Source organism: Manacus candei, unplaced genomic scaffold (assembly GCF_025592945.1).
Source record: "Manacus candei isolate 608988 ecotype Guabito, Panama unplaced genomic scaffold, ASM2559294v1 h1tg000064l, whole genome shotgun sequence".
Taxonomy (NCBI): Eukaryota; Metazoa; Chordata; class Aves; order Passeriformes; family Pipridae; genus Manacus; species Manacus candei.
The window spans coordinates 3,181,976-3,204,981 of NW_026138112.1; the positions used below are offsets into that span (position 1 = coordinate 3,181,976).

At 47.5% G+C, this 23,006-nt stretch overlaps 1 protein-coding gene across 2 annotated transcripts in view; it reads left to right on the forward strand.

Annotated features, from left to right (window-relative positions):
• ADORA2A (adenosine A2a receptor) overlaps nt 1-19,504 on the forward strand; it is a 36,725-nt gene extending 17,221 nt beyond the window's left edge. For both annotated transcript variants that reach the window (XM_051805356.1, XM_051805357.1), the window contains 2 exons: nt 6,126-6,980; nt 13,270-19,504. In XM_051805356.1, coding sequence (XP_051661316.1) covers nt 6,631-6,980; nt 13,270-14,230 — 1,311 coding nt within the window. In that variant the 5' untranslated portion in view covers nt 6,126-6,630 and the 3' untranslated portion in view covers nt 14,231-19,504. The remainder of the gene's footprint in view (nt 1-6,125; nt 6,981-13,269) is intronic.
• Nucleotides 19,505-23,006: the final 3,502 nt, after the last annotated feature.

Here is a 23,006-nt window from a genome sequence, read left to right on the forward strand (position 1 = left end):
ATTTATGACCATTGCTTGTTGTCCAGTGGGGTTTTGCTTTTGGGGCATTTTTTATTTTTTTCATTTTTTTTTTATGGGGCATAAACAGGAGGAGAAGAGAGACACAGGACAAGCCTGCAGGGTGTGATTTTGGTACTGTTTTTGTTGCTGTCACTGGTGCAGCAGTGAGGGTGTTTCTGGTAATACCCCAGTCAGTGAAGATTTTACTCCCAAATTCGCAACGTGTGTTCCTGCTGGGAGTGCAGCCTCCTTTTTTAGCCTGAATTGCATCAGGAATGGAAATGTAAAGCAGAATTGTTGCCCCTCTTCCCCATTTCTGAGCTGACAGATGAAGATCAGGGACAGTGCAGATCTCTGAAGAGCCATTCCTTCTGCCTTTCACAAGTACATGGAAGGGAACTGTAAGTCTTGGAGAGCTGTTATTTTCCTGTAAGATGAGATGACACCAAGTTTAGCAGAGCTGAAGCCCTCACTGTACTCAGTATTTCAGGAGAATTTGAAAGGCCAATCCAGAAAGCTTGTTACCCCACTGTAGGGTTTACACTGGAGGAAGACTTCAAGTGGAGACAAGCTCTGTGCCTGTCCAAAAATCCTTGGCCCTGCACTTCTGTAGTCAGAGCATCAGTGGCTCAGGTGATATTTTGCATAAAGTCTGACACAGTCCTCTGGAAGGGTCAGACTGCCATGCAGAGCCCCTTGATAGAACAGGGATTTCCACACATCCCTGTGTTCTGCACTTGGATGGGTGTCCACACAGGCAGGTGTGGAAGGGCACTGGGCATCTGTAATTCCAGGGAAGGCTGAGGGAAAGTGCAAGTGCTCCAGGTACCTGAAAACCAAGACCATGGTGTGCTGATAATTTTGCCTGCTTTGTTTCACTTGTATCCTTTGTTAACAAAGAGCAGTCTAGAGGGAAATAGTCTATTATTAATATTTAATTTCCTCCTATTACTGTAAGCAGATGACCTAAAAGATCATTTAGCCAGCAGCCAATAATAAAGCAAATAGGGGAATCAGAAAATGTATGTCTTGGTTAGATGGGTGATGCCTCCTTCCTCCTCTTTCCTGCCCCACCCAGCCACAACTCCCTTGAAAGGGAGGCAGGGCTGTGAGGTGCTCTCTGACAGCTCCAAGCACTCGGGCTGTGTGTGAGCAGTCAGGGGCACAGAGAAGCTGCTCTACCTGAAATATTCATAAAAATACCAAACTTCAGAAAGGAAACCCTTGAGCAACACAGAGAAGTGCTCCTGCTGCCTTCCCTGGGGTTCTCCCCAAAGGACACCTGTTTTCACTGTTTTACAGCCCCAGTTGTTTTGCAAATTTGTGTGTACTGCCTGTGAGCACATGGGCTCATTTATTGTGACTTGGTCCTCTGAAGTGATGGGGGGAGACGAGATTTCTTGGAGTCTCTGATTTAAAAGATAGGGAGATTCTCTTTGAGCTGAAGGGGTTTCAAAGAGAGGATAAAAACTGACAAGCATCTCCCCCTCCAGGCTTTGAAAAGTAGGAAACAAATGATTTAGCCGCACCAATTTCTCTGCTTACCAGCCATGTGTGAATTCAAGGATTTTCCCTGAGGGAGTTAGGTAATCTGCATGTGGCTGGTACCTGGGAAGGGTCATGTTGTCAAAAGGAGATGCTAGATTGTGATCTGTGGAATGAGCCTTGATGAACATACCCCATGGCCCCCGTGAGCTGCCTCTTACCCCATCCTAGGGCAGACAAAGAAACCGATTCCCTCTGGAGCCCATGGAAGCTGCAGCCTGTCACCTACGTGCCCACAGGCAGCCCTGGGTACCCTAAGGGCTGCTGATGGTCTGGAGATTTTGCTAATATGAGAGTAGCTGTCAAACTGAAGTGTCACAGACATTGTCAACCTGGCATGGGTGCAGAGGGTGAGTCTGCTCTGCACCAGCGTGACAGAGTGGGGGTGTCCAAAAGCAGGACAAACTCAGGCTAGAGGGGCCAAGAGCATGTTTGAGGTGGGTGATTTGAATCAAGCAGTGGCCACAGGCTCAACTTGATGATTTTGGCACTCAGGAGATAAAAGGGGCAACATCTTAGTCCAAAGCCAACTGGAGATGCCAAACAAAAGCTTGCTTAGGCTCTGGTGGTGAATTGCTTCATGGGAACGTGCTGTTCAGATGCTTTATTGAATTTTCAAGGAGCAGTTTTTCATTGGGGGGTGAAATATGAGAGAGAACAGAGTGTTCCAAGTCACTAAAAATGAACAGAGCACCAGCTTTACAGGTTTGTGAATGACAAAAAAAGTTTATTTAATAATGGGGAAAAGGCCGGAACATAGCCCAGGGTATCAAGAAGGAATTAACAAAATAAAACACAGGCTTAGGAAGAAATACGAATTGTAGCTGTCCAGCCTGTTGGGTGATACAGGTTATTTTCCCTAAGTTTCAACAAGCTTGCCATGCTGTTCCCTCAAGGGCCTAGATGTTAAATAGACACTTCCCCAGTGAGTAAAGCAGATTGTTAATTAATTTTGTCTTGTTAGACCTGGTTGCTGAGCCTTTGGGTCTTGCATGAGGTAGACAATTCTACAACAAATTTTGTATTCCCTCTGGATATGTGTCGTCTTCTCTAGGTGGTCTGGATTTCATTTTGTCCCAGTACAGTGGATTTCTAGCTGTATAAGCAGAGAGGCTGAGCCTGTTCTTGTTTTAAAGCAAGTTGCAAATACTTCTGGAACTGAGATCTGTTATCATGTCAGGTGAACGCTGCAGAGGGTGACACTGTGAGAGGGGAACGAGGTGGGGAGGGCGAGTTCAGGCTGAACATGAAACCTCCCGGGCTGTGGCATGTTCTGTCAGCAGCAGGTGAGGCCCCTGATGTGCTGGGGTTGTGTGGCCAGTAATTGGTTTTTCTAATGGCAGTGGCTACTCAGAAGCAGCCGAGCTGAAGCAGACACAAAATGTTGTTTTGTTGTGGCTGGGACACCTGCTCAGCCCCGGTTGTTTCTCTCCTGAGATGTGCTGGCTCTGCAGAACTCTGTGTTTTCCGGCCCATCTGAGAGCAGAGGGTGGAAGGACATGTTGTCCTCTTCTGGACGTAACATTCCGATTGCTTTGGAATAAATGACTAGGGCTTGGGATGAAGAATCAAGCCACTGTTTGTGAAGGGGGATGGGAACCAAGGGACTAAGCAAATTCAGAGATAGAAAATTAAAATTTAACATCAGACCATGAAAAAAACAGTTGAAGCAGAAGGTTAAAAGCTCTGTTGTGTCAGAAAACAGTGTGTGATGTGGTCATTAAACTTCAGATTCCAGCATCATGCTTTTTCAGGGTGCATGCAGAGCTGTAGGCAATTCCAGCTGTCTTTGTGCTGAGCAATCAGTATGTGTGGAACCTCCACAGTGTAGGTTTGTAACTTCCCTCTGTGTCCTGTTGGAAAATGAATTTGAGATGAGCCATCGACAGAGTCAGATTAAACAAAATGGGATTAATATGGATTCATAATCCTAATAAAGGAAGTTCTCAAATGGGGAGGAATATCCCAGTAATTTTGCTTGGATCCTCTTCACCGAGGTGTATGTGCTGTGAACACGAGGGGCAAGAGCAACATAGCAGGACTTTATTTAAATCCTCTCAGCATCAGGATTAACGTGCCCAGTTCTCAGGCCACCTCCTTTCAAACAGCAGCTCCTTCAGCTCTGCCTCCATCTCAGAGGAGCTGGTGGGGGGAGCTGTAGTGGCTTTATTTTCCATAGCAGCAGTTTTGGCCCACGTATGTCACAGTAATTTGTTAAATTTTTCTAAACTTGTCCTGACCCTGGAGTTTGGTTGTGAGCTTGACCTGCATGGAAACGTGTGAGCACATTGGGGAGTGGAGAGGCTGGGGTGTTACCCTGTCCCCATCCCTGCTGCTGTGATGCTGAGGGACACAGGAGCTTGCTCCCACTTCAGAGCCTTCAGGCACAGCCTCTGACAGGGACACACACACCTTCCTCTTAGAGGCATGTTTTGCCCACTGCTTCCCTTGTTTGGTTGGTTTTTTTCTCACACCAGCTCTTTCCTGTCTTTCTTCCCCCATTTCTTGCTCCCACACATGCACAAAGCGTTGTTTATTTCTCATCCTGCCTCTTCTGTTTTTTCTCCCTCCAGACCTTCTTTATTTCTATCTTATATTAATTCTAATCCCCTTCCCTGGAAGTTGGGCTGAGGGGAGAGGTTTCAATATCGCTGCTTTGAAACAAACCTGTTGGGATTTGTAATGGACAATCAGATGCTTGCAGAGTGATGTAAGGGCATATCACTGACATCCCTGAAATTCAAGGAAGTAGAAGCAAATCTTTAGGAAGTCAGTGGAAAAATAGGAGTTTTTTGCTGTAAAGAGATGGACAATATAGAGGCTTCTGTGGGTTTTTCTTCTTTAGAAAAGATTAAATGGATGATCTTTATCTTCCTCTTAACAGCTAGATCACACAATAATCTCTTCTGTTGATTTCTTCCACTCAAACCAAACAAAACACAAAAACAAGATTGCTGGAGGTGGAGAAAAGCAAGGTTTTTGAAGCACGTCCAAACCACCAGAATCATTCACTTTCCTTTCAAATGCAGCATTAGCGATAGAGCTCTAAATCAATGAAAGGTCTAAAATTAGATTATATTCCTGAGATCAGATGTGAATCACAAGTTAATCATATTTTCTTTTATTATCACTGTCTTTACCCTTTTATTTTATCCTGAGAAATTAGGTTTCTGACTTGAAAACAGAGTGAACTGTGAAGGCATCAAGCCCTGCTGGATGAAACCAAGCCAGATCACCTGTGGATGGTCTCAAAAATCTTGTGTTTTGGAGGTTCATGTTGCATCCAAAACTGAGCTCTGGTGATTTATCAGTTAGTGCTGTGAATTGAATCTCTCTCTCCAAGCCCTCTGATGTTTCAAGTAGCTGTTTCTTAAATTAATGAGAAAATATCACTGCTTAAGCTTGCTAAATAAGGTTTACAACCCACTCTGCAAGTGACAGGCGAGGACAGCAAGCAATTATCTCTTGACTGTGGCACAAAGCTCAGGGAACTGTATTCTCCACTGCTGTATTTTTAGCTGAGACTGGTGAAATGCACCGATACCTGAAGCAGAGGTACGAGGTGACCTGTGAGATCGGTGTGAGGGGGGTGAGCACTCAGGCCACGTGTATCTACCTGGGTCCGTGTTCCCTTGCAAGCAGCACCAGCTTTAGCCCCAGGTTTGTGTGCATGACACTGCAGGAACTCGACTGTATCCCTGAGAGATGGCGTTGGCATCGTGCCTGTGTGTGTTTCTGGGAGAGGGGTATTTTTGTGGGCTGTGGGTGAAGAGCGATGGTGACCCACATGATGTGTGGGTGCCACAAACGCCACGGACAGTGCAGGTGTAATGAATAAATGGTTTGCCTATAGGATACAGGTTCACATGAACAAAAATGCTGGTGTTGCAGGAGGGGAGCCTGCAGAGACCCTTGCAAAGAGTGTTCATGGTCTGAGGGAATGTCCTCAAAGATGTCACTGTCTGACAAACCTCCAGCTTTTCTCCCTGCCACGGATCACATTCCAGTGTCTGTACACGGGAAGTCAAGGCTGGGTCTGGCCACAAAGGGGTGACCACACATGCCAGCAGCACAACCCCCCTCTAATGAGGGTTCCTGTCACTGCAGAGCAGCGTTTTGGTGCAACTCACTCTTGGGGCAAAGCACATGATGGCTCCAGTGTGGTGTTTGCAATCGGAGGGAGACAGGTGTATGTGAGAGGGCTCCTCCACCTTTCCTCTCTGCAGCCTCAGCACTTGCCAAGGCATAATTAGTGGGGCTCTCGTGTTTCAGGGCAGGCTATTGAGCAGCTGCTGAAGTGCCAGCTCAGTTGGTAGCCTCGAAAACAAAACGTCCCTTGTTTCTCATCACCACTGTGAAATGCTGCCTTCCTGAACTTGGGCTTGGCCCTGCAGCTTTCAGGATAGACAAAATGTGAGAATTTTGCCAATGATGTATTCTTCTAGGTCTGTTTAATATCCGTTATCAATTTACTGTGCCACTTTAATGAGATTTTGCTTTCTCCATCTCCTCCATAGAGCTGATTACTTAGTGTGTGTGGCTGGTGTTGATTTTCTGTGTGTTGTTTTTTTTTTTTAAAGGAAACTACAAGTGAAGAAGTTCAATGTTTTCTTCAGCTGAAGAGAATATTTCTCAAGTCCTAGTAGGAAAAGGTGAAAAAGAGAAGCAGAGGATGTTGCTAGTAGGTATGAAGCCATGACTAGCAGTGTGATTGTCAACAGGAAGCAAAGCATCGCAGCTGATGTGACGCTGCAGTACAGCACTCTTGCTGTGTCGTGTTCCCTGCTGGACTCTGTGGCCTGGGGAGCTGTGTCTCTCCCATCCGTTCGTCTGCTGGAGTTTGAATTGTTCTGCATCTGGTTAATCCACTTTGCTGGAGCTGGCAAGCCCTGGGCTCTTTTCCTGGACACCTGGTACTGTAAAGCCCTCGGAGAGCTCTGGGGAGGGCAGCGTGTGTGTGAGCAGCCTGCAGGGCTGGCAGTGAGACCCCCGGCAGCTTCGCGGTGTCCTGGCTGTTCAGTGCTCTGCAGATATGAACGCTGAGCTGTCCCGGCCCCTGCTCACACCGGCCTGGCTGTGCTCACCATGCTAGTACATGGGCAGGACGACTTCCTCTCAGACATCGCTTACATCATCCTGGAGCTCATCATCGCCGTGCTGGCCATCCTGGGCAACATCCTGGTCTGCTGGGCCGTCTACCTGAACAGCAACCTGCAGAACGTCACCAACTATTTCGTGGTGTCCCTGGCTGCTGCTGACATTGCCGTGGGCGTGCTGGCGATCCCCTTCGCCATCACCATCAGCACCGGCTTCTGTGCCTTCTTCTATGGCTGCCTCTTCATCGCCTGCTTCGTCCTGGTCTTGACTCAGAGTTCCATCTTCAGCCTCCTTGCTATCGCCATCGACAGAATCATTGCCATCCGGATACCCCTCAGGTAAGAGTGGGCTGGGCTGGGGGGCCAGGGGGTGGGAGTGGTGAGGGCTGAACATCCCTAGGAGCGACAGACCTGGAGATGAGTCAAGGAAGGAAGAGTTAAATGAGGATCAGAACTTTTTCTCTTGTATCTTGAAAAAAAAACCTTTTCTAGGTCTTAAAGGCTGCCTTGGCTGCTGAATTTTCTGGTCACTTCGTTTTCCAGTTCTTCTTTGTCCTCATATGGTGCATGTCCATGGCATTGCAGCGCTGCCTGGGAGCTGCCATTCCATACTTAGACAGGATCCTGCAGTAGCATCAATAACCTGTGTGCCCTGAGCTGCAGAAGGATTGCTGGAGGAAGGGCAAGCCAAAGCAAGAGATGGTGGAGGGCAGAAGGGAGGTGAGGTCAGGGCTTGTCTCCTTCCCTGTGGGGAGAATGGGGAGCTCTGCCTGCAGCTGTAGCAGCAGGGCTGGGGGAGCGTGGATGGAGTTTCTCACAGGGTTCATTAAATGTGAAGGGAGAGGAAGCAGCAGGTGATGAAGAAATGAGCCTTGGGAAGATTCAGAGAAGCTTAGGCACTGCCTCTGGAAGCAAAGGATATACTAGGTCAAGGCAGAGGCTTCTCCCAGCCCAGACCTGTAGGTGGTTATTCTGTGGTCTCTGGAGTTTAAAGGAAGAAAAGGATGTTTCCATATCGGACCATGAAAGCTGACTATGACTGGCTGGTATTGGTGTGCAACCAGGGAGGCTGACCTGGGACAAGGGGAAGTTTTGCCACACCCACAGGGGCTGCTCCTCAGTTCAGTTTTCTAGGAGCAGGTTGTTGTGGTGGGCTGTGTCTGGCCGTGGGTGTGAAGCAGCTTTGCATTTCTGTGACAATGATTTCGAGTCATTCACTGAGCTCAAGAGATGGAAAGGAAGCCCCTGGAGAGGCTGGTGCAGGAGAAGTGTAGGAGTCTCCTTCCTTCCTGTCTTGTCTTGGGAGGATACAGCACGCTCTCAGGAATGGAGAGACTGCCTTCCTCTCCTGAGTAAGAAATGCAGCTGCAAAAATGGAACAAATCTCTGATTTTTGTGCTCTCGAGGTTGAGTTTTTGCACATCCTCACTCCTCTTGAGCTTAAATCACTTGTGTTGATCTGTGCAATTTAGTTTTGTCTCTTCTCAATAATTTGGTCACGCAGCACTTATGTCAATTAACACAAACCTCCCATTCAAAACCAGACTGGGAGCCCTGGAGCTGTGGAGATTGCCTTTCCAGGTGGGCCAGTGCAGCAAAGTCTTTCCTGAAGCCTTTTCTCAGCAAGTTTGTGCTGCTGTAACGTTACCTTTAATTGCTGGTTTCCAAACCCCATTAGTCACACCTGTTACAGCCTCTAGTTTTGATGTGGTTATAAGGCATATCTATTCAACTCCACTGTGGAGAAAACTGCTGATATTAGTTACCTGGAAATTGGATTGTGTCCACTTTTCTACTGTTCTACTAGATACTGAATAGATATTCAGTTTATAAACCAAAATAATAGTAAATGGTGCAAGGAAACATGTAGAGTCGCCCTTGGGAGCTGCCTCTGAAATGATTTTGGGAAGGGCTGATGTCTTGAATTCATCTCTCATGAGCTGGCTTCGAGGACTCTTGGTGACAGTTTAAGCACTCTTATTGTAGAGGATGACTTGCCAGGAAAAGGATTTTAAAAATCTGGATTTCTGCCCATTTTTTTGGGCTATCACTGTAACTATATTGTCTTGAAAATGTAATTTCCTGGAACAGCCAAGGTAAAGAGTCTTTTAGAAAAACCAGACTTCATCAGTGCTGGGCATGATACTGGTTTCACTATCTTGTTTTTGAAAAAACAGAGCACTCCCTCTTCTGCCCCAGGAACAGAGGGGTTGATTGGATGCAGAAACCCACAGGTAAATCCATGGGTTCCTCCTCCTCTGTTTCCTCTGCTGGTTTGTCCTTTCACAGTAGGAGTAATGAACTTGTCAATTCTGTTTCCCCTTAAGAATTTATGGATGAATAAACATTAGATTTATAGCCTCACACATGCTGAGAAAGTGAAAGCTGATTGTGTGAAGAGGGAAATGTGATATGATTCAGGCTGCTCACATCCTCTTTTTTTTTTTCTTTTTCTAATATCTGTTTGCCTCAAAAACGTGTCAAACAATTTGAAGGAAAATTCTTCCACTAAAGGTGTGTTGTTTTCACCCCATCCTTTAACAGCTGGTAAAGCCCCCTCTCCTCCTCAGAGGATGTGAAAGATAACACCAGGTTTTCCTAATATTCATTAGATGAATGCTCTTCAGTAACTCAGGCTTCCTTCACTCTCATGAAACCAAAAAGGGCCAAACCTATATTTTCTTTTTAACTATTTCATGTCTGATTTGTCCTAATGAAGGTAACCAAATATGTGGATGTGTATTCCCACACAAATAAAGCACCAGTATCAAGGAGGCAGCAAAGTGGGATTTCTGATGCTGCTTGGTCTTGTATCCCTCAGTACATAATTAGAGTTACCTTTGAAATTATTTTTCTGTGCAGTGAGGGAAGACATCTATAGGTGAAATTTAAAAATAGATAAAAACTAACTTGTGAACGTTTTATGGGTTCTGCCTTTCAAGTGATTAAAACACGGTGTAGAATTTGGTAAACTCTCCAAAAGTTCTCAAGCACTTCGCTGAATTCTGCCAGGCTTTATACAAATGTAACACTCTGCAAGTGGCAGCAAAGCGCTCCCATGGCAGGGAGTCCGAGCCATTGTTCGCCCTGGGATAAAATCCCAGCCGTGTCTCTCACGCGGCAGGTACCTGAAAACCTGCACTGGCGGATGTCGAACCCCCGGGGGCTCCAAACAAAACTGGCCGCGGGTCTGAGCCCAGGGTGAAGCCCCGGGCCGAGAACAATCGCTGCTTTCCAGGCTCGGCGGTGCCAGCAAACGCTCCGCGGGCACCGTGCCCAGCCCCGTGCTCCTGTGCCGGCATCGGAGCAAAGATCCTCCCCGGGGAAGGGCAGGTGCTTCGGATGCGCTGGGAGGAGAGGGGGGAACTTTCCTTCCTGCAGCCAAACGGAAAAGTTTTCTCAAGTTACTGAGGTTTCTGCTTGCTCTGTGAGCTGGATTCAGGCATGGAACACACAGGTCATCCAGTGCCAACTGCAGGAACGTGCTGGAGCACAGGCCTTTTTCTCTGCTGGATGTGGAATGGGACCTTTGTGCTGAGAACAGTCTCTTTCAACTTGAATTCTCTAGGGTTGCCTTCTGAAATGCTCATACATGAGCACCTGAACCGGTGAATCAGAGATTTAATGTTTTATTGTCACTTCAAGCCATATGTGGACCTATTTCTCTCCCTAGTCACCATAAACCTTTTATGGCAGGCATTTCCTACGTGTTAAATAGATTATGGGCAGATTCAGCCTAATATGAGAGAAGAGTAATTTCCTTTAAACATGGGCACGGCTTTGAAAGCAGTGCCTGTTGTCTGTGGCTTCATGGGCTGCAGCAGAACTCGCTGTTGCCAAGGTTTTAGTCTGGAAGCTCATTGTGTCATGAGCAGAACAACTGTGTTTGCCCACCCTTCTTGCTTCTGCTGTTTAGAGTGGAAGAACTAATGGTGGGCACCTGTGCCCAGCTGTGGGATCCTACCCCACCCTGTCTCTATAGCATGGATGAGCACTGGTATCAGTTGGCACTTGGCAATAGGAGAGGAGGGTTCGTGACTGAGAGTTTTGGGAAAGGGTTGTTTAGGTGGTGCATGAGAAGGTCTCAGTTTGGTTTCTTGCCCTGCCACAGATTTCCTGGATGATCTGGGATTACCAGTGTCTCTCATTTCCAGATATTTGTAATAGGGACAGAATATCCTCCTTGGTCCTGTCCCTGATGGCTTCAGCTGCCTGAGCTGTGGGATGTTGAGTGGGTGTGTTCAGTGAGTGGTGTTTTGTAGTGATTTGTTAAACACCATTGAGCACTGCTGGAATTCACATCAAAGCCATGAAGGCTGAACACAGGCTTGTGTCTGAAACCTTCTCCATGCATGGCAGAGCCGTCTGGCCAGGATGTCAGTGCTGTCCACCAAAGGAAGGTTCAGAAAACAAGCAGCAGGATGATTGGATGCTGTGATGGTGAGTTAGGCCACCTATAATCCTACCTCAGCCAAGTCAGCCAGAGATGTCCCGTGTGAGTTCTAGAAATTAAGCTCTCCTAAACAAATTCACACTTCTCAGTGGGTACCTGGCAACACAGGGCCACAGACTTTGTCACCAGATGCTGTGAGCTTTCTCTCTTAACCCTTGGAGATACTGAGCAAGGCATGATGGACATGCACTCCAGCACAACACACTGCAGCTGGAAACTGCTTGGGTTAAGTGCTGTTCTGAAGCCTTGTAAAGTTTCTTGCACGGGAATCCCCAGAGGGTAAGAGGGAGGGAGAAGTGAGGGGGGTGTTTGTCTGCAGCAGTAGTGATATATATTTTTAGTGGAAGGGAAGGGACATCTCTAGTCGTGGGATAACAGCTGCACAATTTCAAAATTCCTCTGACAAGAGGTAGCTAATTCCAGGGCTGCAGGGTTTTGAGTTTTTTTTGTTTTGTTTTTTGTTTTTCCAAGCTTCAAGTGTCTTCAGCCACTCTCTGGCTCCCTGAGTGTACATTTCAAAGCACAGATGCTGTTTTGCTCTGTTGATGAGGCCTGAATGTGAGCAGCTCCCTGCTACCATCCACGCTGTGCCCTTAGCAGCCCCTAAGCACTGAGCAGGATCCACTAATTGCTGGGAAAAACCCTTTTTCTCTCTCAGAATCAGCTGAATTCCTCCCTCATTTCTGGAAGGAGGATTTTGGTGTATTTGGAATACTGGGAATTGTGTGGTTGGTTCCCTCACATGCTCCCTCTTTTCTGATTTTGAAATGCAGCTGAGGAAGGTCTCATGTGGAGCCAGTTTTTTCCAAGGCCCATCAGCAGGGATATAAAGCACGTGCAGGATCTCCATTCTGCACTGAGCCCAGCAAAAGCAGCCTCTCTCCTCGCCTCTCTTGAACTTGTGTTGGGACAGGAGCGTGAACCTGTGGGAGCAACTATTTCATTGGGAGATGGAAAGATTTCTGTGGCTTGTTGTATTATTTCTTTTAATGTTTGTTTTCTGAGAGAATCCTGGGGACAGAGGGAGCAGGAGCACTGGGTAAACACTGGGAGCCCAGCGCTACCGTTGTCCGATCGCAGACACACGGGGTCAAGTACAGTGTGGGACCCACGCTGGACAATGTGGGAATCCGGCCATCTACTTCCCATGCCGAGCATTACCAAGGGAAGGAAATTGCATTGAAATGTTAAACTGCTGCCCTGATTTACATTTTCAGAGGGAAGAACTGGTGGAGTCAGCTCAGGACTCGCAGTAACCTGCGAGGCCTTGGGAACTGGCTGATATTTTGAACAAACTGATGTCCCCGCTGCACTGTCAGATTCTTACCACGCTGCTTATTGTTTCTTTCAACAGATCTTGGAGAATTTACTGTTAAGAGTGCTGGCTTCAGCCAGGCATATCAATACCTCCACCACTGAGGTCCCTTTGGTGTGTGCAGTGCAGCCACAGCACACCTGTAGTCAGAGCGCTGTCCTCAGCTTAAATTCACCCTTTCTGAGAAAGACCTGGGGTCCAGCTTAGCTGGGCCAGTGAGGAAAACTGCAGACTTGTCTCTGTTATTTCAGGAAGGTTGATGGTGCTGGTCTTCCCAAAAGTGCCCCCGTGGAGCAGAGTGAGGTGCTGTGCAAGGCAATGCCAGCCTGGCTGCTGCAGCTGAGCCAGCAGGATTTCCCTGGAGCACACCAGAACATGGACATGTGGCACTGTGCCTCTGACTTCTTTTGTGCTATTTGGTTTACAGATCCCCTGCAAGACAGACCTGGCAATTCCATGCTAAAAGACTGTTCCTTTGCCAGGAAGGAGACACTGTCTCAGCCTTCAGCAAGAGACCCACGGTAGTCTTCATCACCCAGGGTCAGAGCAGTGCTGTTGATTGTGCAGGATTCAAGATCTATGTACTTGACTAGGTAGATGGATGGAGTAAAGGAACACAGATAAAAACTGCATCCATTTCCCCACTTTTCTGTCAACTATTCACTGCCTAAAGGAAAGGGGAGGGAAATAGGCAGCAGACGGTGTCACCATGGAGTCCTTGCTGCGCTGTGCTGTGTGGGTTCTGCACAGCAGGTGCCTTTCTCGCTGTCTTCTGGAACATTGGGCCATTGGGAGGTTGTGTGGGTGCCAGGGGCTTGTGGAATAACACTGCTGTAACTCCCATTTGCTCTGCTTTACAGGTACAATGGCTTGGTGACTGGCTCTCGAGCCAAAGGGATCATTGCCATCTGCTGGGTGTTGTCCTTCATCATCGGCCTGACCCCAATGCTGGGGTGGCACAACCGTGCCCAGATCGAAGAGCTGGGTTCCAACAGGTCCTCTCCCATCAACTGCAGCAACAGTATGGTGGCCTGTCTCTTTGAGGCTGTGGTCACCATGGAGTACATGGTCTACTACAACTTCTTTGCCTGTGTGCTCTTGCCCCTCCTCCTCATGTTTGGCATCTACTTGAAGATCTTCATGGCAGCCCGGAGACAGCTGAAGCAGATGGAGAACAAGATGGTACACGGGGAACGTTCCCGCTCCACGTTGCAGAAGGAAGTCCATGCAGCCAAATCCTTAGCCATCATTGTTGGGCTGTTTGCAGTCTGCTGGCTCCCACTACATATTATTAACTGCTTTACCCTTTTTTGCCCAGATTGTGCCCACGCTCCCCTCTGGCTGATGTATCTGGCTATTATCCTGTCTCACGCTAACTCGGTTGTAAACCCTCTAATTTATGCCTACCGAATCAGGGAGTTCCGATACACCTTCCGTAAAATCATCAGCCAGCACATCCTGGGCCGCAAGGAGCCGTTCAAGGCAGGGCCAGCCAGCTCCAGGACTTCCACCCACGGTGGGGACACGGAGAACGCCAGCATACGGATCAGCGAGTATGCGCTGGAGGTGTACACCAACGGAGAGATCCACAGGGATCCTGAAAAGCAGGGCTTGAACAAATGCAAAGCTGGCTTGGAAGGGCACCAGAACGGAAATGCTCTGGACCTGGAGACAAATGGGCATCTCCTACATTCCTGCAAAAATGGGATTCTCTCTGATGCATGCCTGAACAGGGAGCTTCACAGTGAAGAGCTACTTGATGCCCAGGTGTCTTACTCAGATCTGGAAAGAGCAGCCTTTGCTGCAGCTGATGTTTCCTGATGAGACTTTTGAAGTCTTCCTGGTAGAATGATTTTTTTTTTCCATTGGTGACCTCTGCCGTGGCAGAAAGGGAGGTTGGGGGGCGGGGGGAGAGCTGTGTATTCAGATTGCTGTGGAGGAAGGGGTCCCTTATCCAGGACAGCTGGGATGATCCTAAATACTAGACTGGAGAAAAGCCAAGAGACCGTTGAAGTGGACTAAGGAAGGAGGGACACGTTACCCATCAGTGACCTGTCACCATGAGCAGTGCCAAGGTCGAGGATGGCATTCCAAGTTCAGCACTGGGAGACCCTGCTGCTGCAGGGATATCAGGACATTATGCTGTACTGTGTGCCTGTGGCTGTGTGTCAGTGTTGCTGTCTTTACCAACAGAAACTGAAGCATGGCTGGAAGTATTCCCTGAACGGCAAAGAGCAACAGGGAAGGGGCTTTTTCGTACTGTGGCCCTGCAACAAGCAGAACAGGGGATAGTAACATCTATTGGTGAGGAAAGATGCCAGGAGCTGCTTGTAGAGCAAAGGAATTTACCAGATGGGAACTCTGGATACCTTCAACCATGGCATTTTGTCTTCAGTTCATGTTTTTAAAGCTTATACTGCAACAGGTTGCTCAAGTGGGTTTTTTTCCATGTCTTGATAAGGTTACTTTAAGTTATAAAAGATGGACAAGAACTCATATCAATTCCTTGAGCACTCAGTGTTCCAGATGCACAAGGCAAATACAACCTCTTAGGTCTCCACTTTGTCCAGCAAATCATGAAAGCAGAGTCTGTAATATGGATTTCCCTTAGCAAAAGGGCTCTCAGCAGGACTCGGTGCTGCAGTGGCAGAGCAGCAGGCCAGGCTGGGGGCTGTGTCCCCAGGGTGGGGCTGTGAAGAGCTGTTGGGTGTCTGGCCTGTCTGTAGGCTGGTGGCACTGTCTGCTTTTTCCCCATCTCTGTGCTTGTCCTCCCGAGCTCCTAGAATGCACATTCTTTCCATGGCCCCAAATATGTGTGAGGGGAGCTAATATTCCATATTTTGGTCAGTTTGATCCTCACTCAAAAGGCTGTGGGATTTTTTTCTTCTTTCTGGGGATAGGGAGGAACCCAAACACATACCTACCACTTATTTTTGGAATTCCAATGAGCTCTGTTTAAACCCCACTTCTCCTGTGATTTCAGTTTTTTCCTGATGTGCTTTACTGTGAAGCCTGATGTGTCCCTGTGGTACAGAGGCCAACAGAGCTGGCCTGTCTGGTTAGAAGCAGCTCCTACTCTGAGAAGCTGAAAGGTGTCAATAGTATTGGAAAACTGCAGAAAAATACAGAAACTGCAGTTCTCTGTAAAAAAGAACAGGCAAATCTTTGCTGCAGCAAGTGTATGCACTGATGTCGTTTGTTTTAGAGGTGTTTCACAGCAGTTTGATAATTTTCTGTGTCATAGGAAGCCTGGCAGCTCGAGGACAGCAGAAACCCACATCAGCTTGAATTCTACCTGAGAACTGTCTGGGTTTTGTTATTCAGACAAATAATCTGTGTCCAATCCCACCAGCCTTCTGGAGACACAGGCAGTACTGTCCTACTGGAAAACTAAAAGTCTGGTAATTCCAGGGATCTGAACCTTATTCCCTAGCTGAAAACATCAGAAATACCCCCCAAACGTGGCTCCTCCTCATGTCTGTCCACTAACATTTCAGAATCCAAGGGAAACTGGATTTTCATACTTGAGGAAGAGCAGGTTATGTTTGTGTGTTTTTACCCCATGTTTATTTTATGTATTGCGAACAATTAAAATGAAAAGGCAGTTTTATTTGAGGAGAATTTTCCTTTTGCCAGTCTCCCTACATGAAGGTGAGGAGTAGTTTACGATGCTGAACGTGTTCAAGTGTGTAGCTGCTCTGGGCTAGCACAAAGCTTAGTGTGAGATGGAGAAAAAAGATGTGGCTGCTGCCACAACCCTTAGCAGAAAGACAGGCCAGTTTGTAAAACAATAGACTTGGCAGTTTAATTGAATTGCTGCTTTCTTGGCACAGCTCTGCCACCGTGGTCTAACGTCAGAGCAGTGGATTATCACTCCAGCACCATTTACGAACCCTGAGCCGTTTCCCTGGGACTGACGTCACAGGTGGTTCCTCGGCAGGGTGACTCGGGATCTCGTTACTCCTGATCTTTCTCGATGGAATATTTCTGTAGGTTATTTGTGTGATGGCTGCTCTGACCTCCTGTAACTGTGGCAGAGGAACTCAGGAAAATGGGGGGCTGTTCTCTTCAGGCCTCGGTTGGGAGCCGAAGTGTTTCTAAGAATAACACAAGATTACATCCGGCATTCATGTCAATAACAATTAGGTCCACAAAGAAGCAGAGCAGGGAAGGAAGTGTGGGAAAATACCAGCATTGCTCATGCTGGAACACACACGAGTGCAGGAGTGTCTCCTATTGAGCTTTGTAAAGGAATGGTTTGCACCACATTGGATCAAACTTTCAGCTGATGTGGGTTGGTTGCTTTCTATTGTTTCCTGAGCATCTTCACACTCAATTAGGGCAGCTTCTTGCTTGGCTGCCACAAGAATCAAGTTGATCTGTCTTGATGGACAAACTTAGGATTGTCACTCTGGAAAACTTTCCTGCCTGACTGGATCACAAAGAGAGTTTATTGAGTTTCCAGATATCTTGAAATTAGCTTTTGTGTTGCTGCTTGAGCTGCCCCCAAGTGTGTCCAGTCCCTCTCAATATTAGTGATCCAGACATGAAATGAAAAGGGTGTGTGAAGGGGCTGGGGGATGTGTGCAGGAGGAAGAGCAGGAGGGTAAGGAGGCAGTGTGGTTTGCATAGAAGTCTGCAGCCACAGGAAGGAAGGGGTGGCAATTCACCACATGCTGTGAGCCTTCTGGCAAACATATGGCTGGGATGGACCTTCAGAAGATGTTTCTGAAGCAGTTGTTGGGGCCTTTTTAACAGAATTTTGGAATTCTTACTTCTTATTTCCCAGGGATTATAATTTTAAGGCTTCTTGCTTTTAGAGTTTGGATTTAAAAAAAAAAAAAAGAAGTAGTAGGTCCCACCAGTGAAGTGTGGTTTTTGCTTCTAGCAGTTCTCCACTCTTGAGAGAAGTACCTGCCTTCCAAGCTGCATAGGACCATATGCCCACTTTTCTTGCAGCTGAAGAATGTTTAGCTGATGAAATGCAGCTGTCCTGGATAAACAAATGTGGTGCCAAGACAAAGAAGGGGGTGACTATCAGGAGAGGCTGCAGAAGACCTGCTTGGGAATCCAAGGTGCAGTGGGCCCAGAGAGTAAGAGCTGGGGTAAGAAGAGACTAATTTCATTCAACTGGAACTTCTTACTAAAAAAAAGTCTGAAGACACATAGAGAAATGTGGTGCCTTGTTTGGTGTGATGGCATTCCATGAATTTCACCATTCCCTGAAGACCCTTAGGCTCCAGGGTTTATTTGCTTTATTGGGTTTTAGAGAAAGCAAAGTTTGATCAGTTGCCAGGAGTAATTTTATCAAGACTTCTTGGGGCTTTCTCCTCAATAGGGCACTGCTTTTTTGTATGTGCAAATAAATGCACTTCCAGCTGTGTCCTGCAGATTTCCCTTGGGATCAGTGATATTTCAAAGCTCTGTGCAAGCTTGAACTCCAGCTCTTGAACTAAGAAGCAACTGGACATGGTGGGACAGTTGGGGTTACTGTAGACAGAAAGGGCTTCCCACTGATCCCAGTCGGTGCCAGGAAGCTTGTTCTGCAGGTGGACTTGGAGTGACATGGAATAGTCTGAGCCTTTGATCATTCTTTGAAAACAGACTCCAGGGGATGCTGGTGGATATAGAGAAGTCTCTAAGGTGTGGGAAACTGCAGGGCCAGGATGGATGGGAAATCTTGGTGGTGAAGGAGTATTTGTAGGGTAGGTGTTTGGGACGATTTCAGGGGAGCAGGAATGTGCTGGGGGATGCTGGGGAGTGCACAGATGGTGCTGGCTTGAGACCAAGGTGTGACTTGCTGAGGAAGGATTCTGGAAGGGATGTACAGCCTTACAGCTTTCCTGGGGTCACTGCAGAGGATCAACCCTGCCTGGTGTGTGCAGAGGGTTGACTTTGTATGGTCCATATTGACTGAGGCAGAGATGGTTCTTATGGATTGTCCTTTCCAGATACATTGTCCCATTGCATGAGCACATCCAGGTGTAACAAAAACCCTTCTGCTTCATGAGCATGGGCCCTACCTAAAACCAAATCCAGCCAGCCATGCTCTGTGGAAGGACAAATGTGCTGCAAAGGTGCTGCAATGCATCAAAACTGTGTAGAATACTCTCTAGTGGTGTCTGCTAAATTCAGCTGCCTAAAAGTCAGTTCTCTCCCAGTTTGTTTTGGGTACCAAACTGCACTGAGTCATATTGGAGTTTTTTTCTTTCTAGCCCTGAGCTTTTGGCCTTCTTTATGGTAAAACACATCAAGAGTAACTAAAATCACACCAGTTCCTCATTTGCATGAGAGGTGAATAACCCTGACAGACTGAGAATCCCCAAACTGGGGCAATGTTGTGTGTAACTCCCCATCTTACTTGCCTGCTGGGACTGTTCACACAAGGATGTGTTAAAACCCAGACTGGAACCTGTTGATCTGAGAACATCCTTTGCTTCCCCCACTGTCTCAGGAGCTGGTGTTCCTGTGGAGCAGTTCTCTGTGGTCTGACAACCAAGACACTATGAACACCCTGCTGCACATGCTGTCACTACGAAACAATTACTCTTTTAATTTAAGTGTTTTACGATATAGGTGTTGTTTTCCCTCTGTTTGTCAGTTACCATTGGGGAAGGGGGAGGGAAGGGGTGGGAGAATCTGTGCATGCAAATGTATTTAAAGTGCATTGACCAAAGGTTTTTTTGAATCTGTGAAGTTTTCATATCTGTGAAGTCATCAGACTGCTGGGCAGTGAGGAGCCGCTGGTGCTGCGGAGTCTGTCTTGGTTACATTTCTTAATAAGCATTAAAATAATAAAAATATATTTGTAAAAGAGAGTGTGAGTGCCTTTGTCTGAGGCAGATCTGGCTGGCTGGCCCTTTTATGTGCAAGTATTTTCTTATTATTTTATTGGCTTTTTCCATAGACTGATCCTTCTGGAGAGCTCTCTCCCTGGTGCTGCCTGTGCTTTTGCAGAAGAGGTTAGCATGGACTAAGGTGACAGGCTCAAATGGAGTAGAAGACCCCTCCTATCTCTGAGATCCTGAGATCTGTCATCGTGGCAGTAAGGGAAATCATTCACAGCTGCTTATGGAACACGAGGGAGAGCTGTATCCACCCAGACCATTGCCCTGACAGGAATGGTGTGTTCCATAGCAGGACCTGGAGGGTCCAAACTGGACCATGAAACAGCTTTGCCAGCTGTGGCTGGGCCATTCCACCTCCTTCCGTGTGGCCCTGCTGGTGCACCTCAGACCATCACCGGGTCAGACCTCTGCCCTGTTCTGCCAATGCTGCTCAGGCTGAGATTGCCCCTGCCTGGGACCAGCCAACTTAGTCTGGAAATGGAGGCAGGGAATCTAGATGTTACTGTGGTGCCTCTCCAGTCAAATCTGAGCAATGCTGACAGGATGAAGCAGGAATACCTGCCAGCTTTTTGCAGCTGGCAGCCACTAAATGTGTGTCCGAGGAGGTTAGTGAAAGTCTGTACAATCCAGGAGCACTTGGAATGGGGAGGTTATGAAATTAAAGCTCACCAGATAACCATCAACTACTTGTCATTCCCTCTTTTGGGTCACTTTGCAGCTGAGCTCGAGGCCTCCTCACTGGAGTCCCTGTTTGTGGAGAGGTACTGGCTCCCTGGTGCTCTGCAGCCAGCTGTGCCCGAGCTGCTCAACCAACTGTGTAATTGAAAAGCTTTTTGATTTTTCCCTCCTTTCACAAACACTGTGCGTTTTGTTCCGCAGCATCAAAGGCCGGGAGCTGGGGGAACAATGGGCGTCTGCAGGAGCCCAGAGGGAACAATGCTCGTACCCAGGAAAGAGAACTTGGAAGAACAGAGAGAGCTCCCAGCTTAACAACACAATTGGCCTGATCTGGAAATCTCTGCTCAGAGATCCACACCTTGGCTCAGTCACCCGGAGCAACTGGACCTGGCAGGGCCTTTGCTGTAGAGAAGAGCTGACTGCAGCATTGGGGAACTGCTGACACTTCTGAACGGGGAAGTGGGATGGGGCTGGGGAGGGTGGGCTTTCCTAACTAATGGGAGATGATGGTTTTGGCTAAAAAGCTTTTCACAAAGCTGCAGGATCCTCCTTGTCACTCCTGACCCCAAACAGGAAGCCTTTGCTGCTAAGCATAGTTAAACACAAGTGCCTGCATGTGTTTCAAGGAGAAGTTTCAGGAAGTTAAAAGAGCTTTGAGCACCTTTTCTGAGGCCCTGTGGACCTCACAATTTACTTTCACAGGAAAGAGTCCCCCAGTCTTGCATTTGACTAAAAAGACCAAGTGTGTTCATTCAGAGGAAGGAGGTAGACTTCTGCCAGCTTGGAGTGATCCTGAGAGGAATCCATCTCTCTGATTCCACAAGTAAGCCCCTCAAGTTACATGATGTGACTCACTGCAGGCTGGAGTCTCACTGAATAGTAAGTGGAGCTGTATTTCTCACTGACTTCCCAATCTCTTCTTCAGTGGTATCTGAGAAGAAAGGGGGGCACTTCTGGATATTGGAGATGTTTCCTCAGAAATGACCCAGTGGATGTGATTGCTGGAGGGGTCTCGGCTGTAAGATACACCAACATTTCTCTGCTGTGTGACTGCAGAGTCCCTGCTGAAATCGTGCAGAGTGGCAGGAAAGTGCTGTCCAGATCTCAGAAAATCAGAATTTCAGTTCAAGAACTGGAGTCCTTGCAGCATGTCAAAGAAAGTAATCTCAGCTGAGTTTGGGTGCGAGAGTAGCATGGTGATTTTTCAGTGAGTGAAAGGTAAGGACTTGGGAAAAGAGCTTTCAATCTGCAAGTTCAGAGTAAACTGTGTAAAGATAAGGTTATGTGTAGTGCAGATGCATACTGTGTGGTCTGAGACTGTGACACTGAACTCCAAACCCAGGACTCTGGTTTTTGGGAGTGTCCTGCTGCAATCCAGAGTGGTGACTGCAACTTCTAGAGAGCCCAGGGGAGTCTTTAAACCTGCTAGCTCAGACACTGACAGCACTGGAGCAGCAATCGCTCTGGCTTTGTTTGCCAAGGATTTACCCTGAGCCCTGGGCAGCTCTGATCTCTTGCCTTACCTAAGACAAGGAGATTAGATAACAGCTCATAATGACAATGAAGAAAATCCATGTGCATGGGGTATCTTGCTGCCTCAACTGCTGATGAGGTCATGGGGATGTCTTTTGGGCTGGTATTAGTCCAGGGTATTACTTCTAAAGGGGAGTTCAGCATATCTCAGTTGGGTGCTTCATGTTGCTGGAGAACTTGCAGCTGCATCATTTGGGTATTTGGCATCATCTGGGCTGTGAAAGCTTCTGCCTGTGCTTTGGGGTTCCCATGGAGGCAGGACTCTTGTGCAGTGTGGTGACTGCATCCAGGAAAAAGATCACCTCCTAATAAAGGGAATTGAGGAGCCTGGATCGGTTCTATGAAGAATGCAAAACAAGCCTGGGCGATCTCAGGGTAAGCTGCACTCATGGTGCCTCTTGAACCCATGTCCTGTTATTGTTGGTGTGGAGTGTGAGGGTCTGAGCCAATGAAAATAAGGAAGGTGGCTTGACAGACACAGATTTTATCTTTTGAGATTCGTCATAACCTTTCTAGTGTATAATAAATAAAGTTGACTCAGGAATTGGCAAGTGCCCTATAACATACAGTCCTGGTGTTGGGACTCGGCAGAATGTTCTGCTTAGCAATGCACTCTGTCAGCTCTGTTTGCCAAGTTCCTATTTTGGAGGTGTGCTGAGCAGTGGCAGATGCTGGAGCCTTCAGCAGGGCAGGTGTGCTGGACCCAGCATCTCTGACTGTGCTGATCCAGGGGGGATGAAGGTCGTTTTGATTCCATGCTGATACAACCTTTTACCACCAGGCATAGAAAGAAAAGAAGTGTCTTGCCAAGGAATGCTGTTTGCAGGAGTGTGAGTCTTGGGGCCAAGAGGGCTCCCATCCTTTCACATTACTGAATAACCTGCCAGGCAGTCAAGTCGACATTGAACAGTATTGATTCCTGTGTTAGTGCCTTGAGCAGCCCTGCCCCACACTCTGGATCTTGTGATATTAAACCATTCCATCATCCAGAGAGTGGGACTGATTTCACAGCTAACAGGAATGGAAGCTCTGAGACTTGCCTGCTGCTAAGTGACTCCCTGCCATCCTGTGAGCAATCACAGGTTTCCTGAGCCAGGCAACTGGGGGTCGTGCTGCTGATTTGAAGCTGTTCTGTGCTGGTAACATCCAATTGTGAAGTTATTCTGCAGAGCCAAAAGACACTGGGGAGAAGAGGGCTAATGTTTGCATTCCCAGTCCTGGAGAGGCAACTGGAGCAGGGCTGCAGTTAATTCACAAGGATTGTGGCTGATTCAAAGGCAGAGTTTTGAGAGGAGAGCACCCAGCACCAGCACAGGGGTGCTGGGCTACATGAACAACCAGCACCTTAAAGAAGAGGACAACTCGCTCCCTCGTTTCTGAGGTGCCTGCCATTTGGGAGCAGTCCAGCATTCCAAGTGTTTCCTGCCTTTCTTTATATTCATGCCAAAAGCACTAACAGAATAGGGTGGAGACAAAAAAAAAAATCTCAGACCCTCCTCAAGATCCTCCTCTAATTCCAGAAGGATCAAAATGCTAAA